General features: G+C 53.2%; 4 protein-coding genes across 4 annotated transcripts; 1 reads left to right on the plus strand and 3 right to left on the minus strand.

Annotated features, from left to right (window-relative positions):
- Nucleotides 1–4: 4 nt before the first annotated feature.
- Nucleotides 5–577, minus strand: FIBRA_02176 (uncharacterized protein; the record flags this gene model as incomplete). Its single annotated transcript, XM_012324042.1, has 3 exons — nucleotides 5–78; nucleotides 147–335; nucleotides 424–577. 3 exons carry the CDS (start codon nucleotides 575–577, stop codon nucleotides 5–7), a joined length of 417 nt encoding a protein of 138 aa, XP_012179432.1.
- A 265-nt stretch (nucleotides 578–842) lies between these two features.
- On the minus strand, nucleotides 843–3372 carry FIBRA_02177 (uncharacterized protein; the record flags this gene model as incomplete). The annotated part of the gene is made up of 8 exons (XM_012324043.1): nucleotides 843–1686; nucleotides 1734–1803; nucleotides 1859–1922; nucleotides 1984–2154; nucleotides 2210–2269; nucleotides 2325–2593; nucleotides 2647–2956; nucleotides 3004–3372. The coding sequence occupies 8 exons, from the start codon at nucleotides 3370–3372 to the stop codon at nucleotides 843–845; spliced, it is 2157 nt and encodes a 718-aa protein (XP_012179433.1).
- A 398-nt stretch (nucleotides 3373–3770) lies between these two features.
- On the minus strand, nucleotides 3771–5398 carry FIBRA_02178 (uncharacterized protein; the record flags this gene model as incomplete). The annotated part of the gene is made up of 8 exons (XM_012324044.1): nucleotides 3771–3806; nucleotides 3866–4070; nucleotides 4124–4245; nucleotides 4296–4430; nucleotides 4487–4552; nucleotides 4609–5135; nucleotides 5186–5231; nucleotides 5285–5398. The coding sequence occupies 8 exons, from the start codon at nucleotides 5396–5398 to the stop codon at nucleotides 3771–3773; spliced, it is 1251 nt and encodes a 416-aa protein (XP_012179434.1).
- A 231-nt stretch (nucleotides 5399–5629) lies between these two features.
- On the plus strand, nucleotides 5630–6526 carry FIBRA_02179 (uncharacterized protein; the record flags this gene model as incomplete). Its single annotated transcript, XM_012324045.1, has 4 exons — nucleotides 5630–5917; nucleotides 5975–6055; nucleotides 6108–6239; nucleotides 6290–6526. The coding sequence occupies 4 exons, from the start codon at nucleotides 5630–5632 to the stop codon at nucleotides 6524–6526; spliced, it is 738 nt and encodes a 245-aa protein (XP_012179435.1).
- Nucleotides 6527–8748: the final 2222 nt, after the last annotated feature.

Consider the following 8748-nt stretch of genomic DNA (forward strand, 5'->3'; position numbering starts at 1 on the left):
GTCGTTAGGACGGCCAGGAGGCATGCGTCGAAAACCCTGGTCGGGTGATACAGGCAGTCCGGGACGCTGGGGCATTCGCTGTGGATGTGGGACGGATGCAACAGAGTGCATAGACATGGATGTTCCCGCTCTGGGAATAGGATCACCATAGTTGCTCGCCTGTGGACCTGGTCCTCGGGAAGGGTCGCTTATCTGCATGTTGCTGAAGTTGTCGAACATTTCGGTAGCTTCGTAGGGAGGAGGCATGGGCGGGTATGAGTCTTGCTGGTCGTCGGGGTGTGGGTGCGATGGGAAAGATGGAACGGAATAGTTTTGGTGGCACATGAGCGCATTCGCTGCTGTGACAGGTGAAGGCCGTCGGGCGAGCGTGAAGGGTTGTTAGGGTTGGCACAGCTAGTCGGAGAGACGACGCGGCAAGCTCACCATTAGGAGGCGGAAGATAGTCCTCAGAATAAGCAAAATCGTCCTGGGTGTGGCGATGGATGGGCATGCGATGCTGGTCGGGCGGTGGGAGCACACCCTGACGACGAGCCTGCCGGGGATCTGGCAGTGTTTGGTGGTCTTGCACGTCGGACATGAGTTTGGCAGCACGAGTAGACGATTTACCGAAGATGGCTTCTCCAAGAGGTATAGAGATGTGCTGGGTATGCTGGAGGGGCTGCTTCAAGGACGAGCGTACCTGCCGGCGAGGAAAGAAAGTTGCTGATCACTGGCGTGCGATCAGCCTTATCTCACGTAGCGCCGACGACCATGCCGCTCACATGAAAATCCTCGAGCTTGTATGGCAAAATACATACATACTCATACTGTAGTCAATAACAATAGCTAATACTATTAGTTCATTACGCAGCGGCCGCAGCGACACCTGCCGCAAGTACACTACTCTCAACACCCGCACCGTCGATCTCCATCTTCACCGCTTCTTCAGGCTTGGACTTCTTCGCATCCGAGTTGTTACTGGCTTGGGGCGTTACCTCCTGGCCTTGGATTTCAGAAGCAGGCACACCATGCTCTTCTTTCAGAACTGCAGTCGAAGCTGGCGACACAGGGTCCGCGTTCCAGATCCAGTCTTCGAGCACCCTCTCCACTCTCTGCCGCTCAACACCCTTCTCTGTCCTCCGCACCTTGACAATTACATCGCGCCGTCGGTCCACGAACACTTCATCTCCACCCTCCGCACTGTCCATCTCTTCCTTCCACAGCACCCATTGATCCTTCCAATCACCTCCTGCATCGTTGGGCCGAGGCAGCTTCAAGACTCGGCTCTCCTTTTCTGAGGGGATTTCGGACACCCTCTCCCACAGTCTGCGCCTAAAGTTTCGGAATGGCCCTGTGCTGTCTTCGTCAGCGTCCGCAAGAGAGCGCTTTCGTTTGCTAATTCCATTAGCTGATTCGGTAGCGCCATTCTTCTTCCGCTTATTGCGTCCTTCATCGTCGCTGGGATATCCAGCCGCTAAGCGGGCTCTCCAGCGCAGCTCACGTGCCAAAGCGGGTGCGTCCTTGACACGATCGCCAGGTACTTGCTCTTTAGCTTCCTTCTTGGCCTGCTCGGTCCCGCGCTCCATAGTCCGTGCTTCAGACACAAGGAACTCGGCCAGAGCTTCGACGGAATCGAGCACACGCGGCGCAAACTCTTCTTTAGCTTTCAGATCACGGAGGTACTTCTCACCAGCATACCAGCAAAGCCTAGTAGCCATGTCAACAACGTCCTGCAGATGTTGAATCGTACTGACCGAACAAAGAATGGAAATCGGAATTTCTTTGGTACATGCGTGGCAATCTCAATATCACGTACTTTCAGCTCTGAATGGATACCAAAAATCAATACCACGCCTTTGTTGCTTTAAATTTTGCTCACGTGTGGACACATTGTACGAATGCAGGAAATTTCCTCCAAAAACCAAGGTATCAACCGGGGTGTACTGGAAGTAATTTTCAGAAGGTATGAATGTAACGGACAAGTGAGTGAGGTGGCCAACTTACAACAGCATGTATCCAGCCAGTAGGGATAATCATGGTGTTGCCGTCATGCAACTCAACCTTGAATACTTCGTCAACCATGTCACCCAGCCAGGAATGATTCTGCATCTCAGTGCCAGACCATCGCTCATAGGCAGCCAGGTTGGCTGGAGTGGGGCGAATAAAATAGAACACCTAATATATGACATCAGCGCTTGTGTAAGCACGAGGAAAATGGGAACAGTCGTACTTTTGAGCCGTGTAAAATATGATAATAGACGGAGGATCCCGCAAAATCGATGTGCCAATCCTGACGCCGCCGCTGGTAAGAACATCGGCAGTCTAAGATACAAGTAGAGACTCACAGTCCAAGCACCGGCCACACCCATAAGACAGTATAGCTGTACTTTGGGATAGGCATGTCCTCTGCCTTTCTTGGTATTAGGCCAATACTTCTCTACCCAATCTAGCTCCCGGACCAATCTTGGTGGCAAGACGTTGTCGGCCAGTTCTGTACCGGAGATCTCAAGCGATATAACGTTCCGAATTTTGTCCCTCGCAGAAGCGTCAAGGCCATAGTACTCTGCCCACTTGCCCAAAGTCCACCCAGGGAGATTTGACTGAGTGGCGACATCTACAAAAGTCATACAGCCGATGTTCAGCCTATATACTGTGAAACTGGCGTACCGATAACCTCCACGGGAGTGCTCTCTCCTATGATCTCTGCCACGTCCTCAACAGTGAGATCCTTCGAGGGCATCTTCATACCGAGCCCTTCAGAGCTTTCGATGACGATAGGTTCCCGCATCGCTGTCTCATCGGTATCCAACCACTCCAAACTCACCTCGTCCCCGTTCATCCGTTTGAACGGGTCAGGCTCGAAATCCTTTCCTTCCAGCATGCGCAACCACCTGTCCGGATCTGCCTCTGCTCCGGAGTTGTGTAAGCCGGCGTAGTCGCGTTGTGTACGTTTCCGAGCGGATTTGCGCGCAGGCGGCTTCATGGTAATAACGCGGGACGAGTCTTGCGCTGTGCATGGCTTACAGAACCTGGTGCGAGGGAAGTGGCACAATGGAGAGGAACAAAAGGCAACGGCATCAGCTGCTGCTCTGGAGCGGCAAAATGCACGAATCGCGCTGACCACTTATCGACCGCGTCCAAGTCGCCACCGTCTCCGGTGCAGCGCCAATGGTACCACGTCTTGCATGCATCACAGCGGACCCAGCTCTCCTTGTCCGCCGCAGCCCACTCTTCAGTACCCTCCGGATTGCATGCAGGACAGGTGTTATCGTCCTGCGCGTTGGGCTGGGCGTCACCCTCCTGCTTGGACGGCGCAGCAGAGTCGTCTACACCCCCTGACTCCTCAGGGGATTTCTGAGTGGACCTACCAGAGCGGCGACGAGCTCGAGCCATCTTTCGGTTCTCTGAAGTAATACCTAGATGTACCGTATTGTCGAACGACCGCTGCAGGCTGCCAGTCTCACGGTAGGGGAGCCTTCCCGCCATCTCACAACCAAAGATCCGTCATACGGCTCCCTCGATCACGTGCAGATCCGACTCCCTCACAAGGCCATTTGAAATTCATCTGAGATGTTGCGCTCTGTTGCGCTTCGCAAATCCGTGCCGTTAGATGAAGGCATAAGTAGGCCATGAGTCCTACCTCATAGGGATGCTTTCGTCCGCTTCATGATAGCTTTGAGGCAAAATCTACATTACAAACGGCCCGGGACTGTCTAGATGCTCGTTCGTCGCTACAGGCAATACTTGCTAATTTAATTCTTCTCGTACACTCGCGCAACCTTCCTTCGAGTTTACTTCTGGCTGAGCTCCGCAACACCGGGCAGGGTCTGAATATCGCAGGACCGTCGTCAACAAGAGAATATACCCAGGCAAGCAGCCACCCTACCTTTCCCTCAAGCAGCTCGAGACTGGCGCCACCACCTGTGCTGACGTGGCTCAGCTTGTCCTCAGCATCATACTGAGCAGCTACCGTCGCAGTGTCACCTCCACCGATGATGACAGTGGCACCTTTCTGGACAGCCTCGATTGTTGCATCGAGAAGCGCCTTGGAACCTTCGGCAAAGGCTGGGAATTCAAACACACCTGGTGGGCTGTATGTGTACCGGTCAGTAGGTCTTCAGCGAACCAACAACATTCCGCTAACCCATTCCAGAGGATCGTCTTGGCCTCCAAAACAGTGGCCTTGAACAATTCCCGGCTCTTGGGGCCAGAATCAAGACCCATCCAGCCCTCCGGAATGCCGTTCGTGTCATCGGCAGTTCCGGTCTAGGTGGTAGCTCAGCTCCAGGTAATAATACGTTATCAGGCGCGCTCACAGTTGCATTCTTGTCAAACTTATCTGCGGTGATGAAGTCTATCGGGAAGACAACTTTGATGTTGTTCGCCTTTGCTTTCTCCACAAGGCTTGCAACCTTTTCCGCGCCAGCGGCATCGAAAAGCGAGTTGCCAATCTTTATGTTTGACAATATTAGCACACAAGAGGGGACTGTTTACGTGGGGCACATACCGATACGTTATCGAGAGTCTTCTTGAAAGTGAAGGCCATTCCACCACAGATGATCAGCGAGTTTACCTTCATGAGCGATGAGTCTCGGGGACCCAGTTTCGTGATGCTTTTGATCTGCTCACCTTGTCCAGCATGTTCTCAATCAGCTGGATCTTGTCCGAAACCTTGGCACCACCAAGGATCGCGAGGAACGGACGTTCGGGGCTCTCGAGGGCCTTGGCGAAGTAGTCAAGCTCCTTCTTCATGAGGAAGCCGGCAGCGCGCTGAGGCAGCTTAACGCCGACCATACTAGAATGTGCACGGTGAGCAGTTCCAAAGGCGTCGTTGACGTAGACATCTCCAAGCTTGGTCAAGCCCTCTCGGAACTCGTTTACCTTGGCAGGGTCTGCCTTGGTCTTCTTTCCGTCCTTGTCTTTGGCTGATCCCTCCTCCTCCAGGTGGAACCGCAGGTTTTCGAGAAGAATGACGGAGCCTGGAGCAGCCTCATTGATGGTCTTTTCGACATCGGGGCCAACAGATTCGTGCACGAAAATGATCGGCTTGCCGAGGTGTTTCTCAGCCTCTGCCGCGACCGGTTCGAGAGAGTATTTGGGAACGACTTGGCCATTCGGACGGCCAAGGTGAGACATTAAGATGACCTTGGAGGCACCTGTATTCGGCGTTAGTCGGGATGACCCTATGCGTTTCAGCCTAACATACCATTGTCCAAGGCATACTTCACGGTGGGGAGAGCTGCAACAATACGCTGATTCCCAGCGTGAGCGGCGATGTACGATTGTGTCAGACAATCGGACTTACAGCGGGATTGGTGACCTTGCCATCCTGCATGGGGACATTGAAGTCGACGCGGATGAGGACGCGTTTGCCCTTGAGGTCGAGGTCTGTGATGGAGAGTTTGTTTGCGAGAGACATGGTGGGCAATGGCAGAGAGGTGCTGGGGAGAGACGAGTGCGAGCCCGCGTTATATACGATCGATGAGAGTCTGTTGTTACTTCAAAATCGCGCGCCCTTCAATGGGATGAGATCACACGTCGGCAACTTCCACCGAGTCTCCGATCTCGGCGCAGGCGCGTCGCGACCGTGGCTCGCGCCTCGACACCTCTCGCCAACACCTCTCATTCCAACTCGTCTACACCGCCCACCATGGACAGCTCTGCTGACTCCGCTTCGAATTCTCTCGGTCTGGACTTGGATGCTCTCAAGATCAAGGACGATCCGGAGTCGTCTGGTTCTCCAGAAGCTGCCGCGGACGACGCTAGTACAGCGCTGTCAGCCGAAGACGCGAGTGCCTCAAAGTCTGCAGAGGGTGTGGATGAGGCGCCGCCGGATGAGGAAGCAAGGTCACCAGTGTCCGAGGGTAAGAGGTCCGAGGCAAAGGAGAAGAAGAAACCATATGTGAACGTCGACCGATTCAAGACCGGTGGCCAACGAGTGTGTAACGCTCCTGTTGTCCTCGAAATCCGCTGAAGGGAATTACATTGGCCCCAGGACAAGCCAAGCGACGAGGAGCTGGCGGAACGCATGACGCGGATAAGGGAACAAAATGAGAAGATCAAACAGAGACGCATTGTACGCTGACTTCATATTGTATGCCTTGTTCATTTGCTCAAATGCGATCTAGGATGTACAAGCAGACGAAGAGGCATTCAAGAAGACACAACAGGTTGAGCGTATGAAGGCAGCGAGGAACAAGAAAGTACAGGAGAACATTGATCGAACTCGCGAACAGAACGCCCGCAACAAGATGGAAAAGGTAGGTAGCATTTATCTAGTTTTAGCACCTTCTAAACAGCTTTACCCCAGATGCAAAGCAGAGAATGGGACTCTGGAAAGTCAAATCGTGAATGGAAACCGGCTAAAAATGCCGAGCAGAGCGACGATGCAAGTAAGGGACCACGTCAATCAATCGGCATACGAGGGGCTGTGCGCGGAGGAGGCAGGGGTCGAGGCCGGGGGAGGACACCCTCAGCCACTGCCCCAGAAAGCAGCGAGAAAACAGCAGTTGCAGAGACCATTCCCGCGCCTGCCGCTGCAACATGATGAATTATACCCCTACGCTAAAAGCTTTTGGTTGTTGACTTACGTCGACGGCTGCCTGAATTATGTATTCATGGTCGACAGAGAACGTGATACGGTTCGTCCTACCTGTTGTTTTGACAATGCTCTCGCTGTTATGACTGGTATATTATCGATCACGTTGTCTATGCCTCACTTATCCCAGAGTCTCCCGTCGTGTTGTATTGTGTGTGGATGTATAGATCCTTTCAAGGGGTGAACCTTTCGCGGAATGAGCAACATTATCCGACGTTGTAGCATTGTATTGCAATCCTTACGTTGAGTACATGCGATCTCCCCTGGCTTGAGAAATTGCCCGCGAACAAATGACTGATACCGTCATTCGTACTCATCAAATGATCAAGTCTCGGCAAACGAGACATTTGAACTGGAAGCCCCCGATGTGAATGCATGTTTGGGAATGAGTGTCTCACTGGTTTCCCCGACGTATAATACCGACGTTATCCAGCCAAATGTTCTCAGAGGATGTCACTACCAAGAGTTATCAATGCGTCCAATGGCCTAATATCGATGATGTGATATACTGTCGGCCAAAGCCAAAAATTGACTTGTTGAGGTCCTTCAATGCACTCTCGATTGCATCCATGTTTTCAAATGCTCAGGGTAGAGTGTGTCAGTTGAGATAGATATCTGGATCTCTGAGCATTGAATTGACGACAATACCAGTATCATGGCCACCAGTTTATATAGGGAAGCATAATAGGCTGGAGCTTGTGCACAGATCAGAAGTTCGCTAGAAAGATCTATCGATGCTGGGTAACTGACCAAACAACGCGACGTACCGCACCAGCAAAAACGAAAGCGTGGATCCTTCTCGACAGTCTCCATATTCTCGAACTGCTCTGGGTAGAATACCTCAGGATTGGCTCTCGGTCTAGCCATCACCCCAATGGACAATGCAAGAAAAACAACAGCTGCATGGGCGTAATCTGCCAAGCTACGAGCACATACACGAGAGTTTGCCATTACATACCATAGGGCCGTGCGGGATGCGAAACGTGTCACTGTTTGATATCTGTGTCCTCGTCCATGTTCGGACACCCGCAGTCATCAGTAATGAGAAGATTGTAACGGCAATGTGTACCCCTCTTGGTGCAGGGGGGGACGAGTTTGTGGCAGGCGTTGACATGGGGTGAACAATACATTCGGGCTCAACCAAATGGCGCTTCCTTGAGGACTCGAGGATGAAGCGGCTAGGATGGATCTCATGAGAGAGAGACTGATATGCGGCACGAGCATGCGGTGAGACCATTGCACAGCACATTCGGCCCATTGGCGCACCCCTCGCGCATAATTTGGATCCAGAAAACCCGCTCGCTGGGCCACGATAGAACCTACGTTGCTCGAACGGGATTACTGCACGAGGACATCCGGAGTGCTCACCACAATCCACGTGCAGAAACAATCCGGCATTTCAGCGGTATTATTGAATGCTATGGAGAGCATCGCATTGAGCTAGCATGAGTTCTTCCAGTCCAGTATTGCCCCGACATCCTGTGGCACGCTTGCAGAAAGGAAGATCGGATATGTGTGGTGGACAGTTGAAGGGGTCTTGATTGAGTCTCTGGGATGCGCGACGCCAGCCGGACTTTTTAAATATCAACTGCAGATATCACATTATTTGTATGCCGAAGTTCGGTGGAGGCGCTGGGTGTTCGGCGCTCCGCATATGTTTGGTCTTATTGTCCAAAGGCTTCGTCCCTGGCGGCAACTCGCGCGGGGCACCTGCCAATTGCAGCCACTCCTCCAGGTTAAATTTCGCTCCTCACGTCCAACATGGGGCGCGGCGTGCTGCTCACCTCGAACCTGCCGCAACTGCAGAACCTCATCAAGCGCGACCCCGCGGCGTACAAGGAGGAGTTCCTGCAGCAATGGAACCACTACAACAGCATCCGCCAGATCTTCCACATCAACCCTGACGAGCAGGCGCAGCATTTCCGCGAGCTCGTCGCCTTCATCGCGCAGGTGCGTCGTTGTCGTCTCACGTGTACGTAGAAAACCCCATCCGACGGTGCTCGGCGCAGGTCGCGCAGTGCTACCCGAAGGAGACCGCCGACTTCCCCACCCACCTCGCCGCGCTCCTCCGCGAGAGCTACGGCACGCTCTCGCCCGACACGCGCAAGTCCCTCGTGCAGAACCTCGTCATGCTCCGCAACAAGGACGTGATCACCTCCATAACGTGCGTC

Source organism: Fibroporia radiculosa (assembly GCF_000313525.1).
Source record: "Fibroporia radiculosa TFFH 294 genomic supercontigs, scaffold1090, whole genome shotgun sequence".
Taxonomy (NCBI): Eukaryota; Fungi; Basidiomycota; class Agaricomycetes; order Polyporales; family Fibroporiaceae; genus Fibroporia; species Fibroporia radiculosa.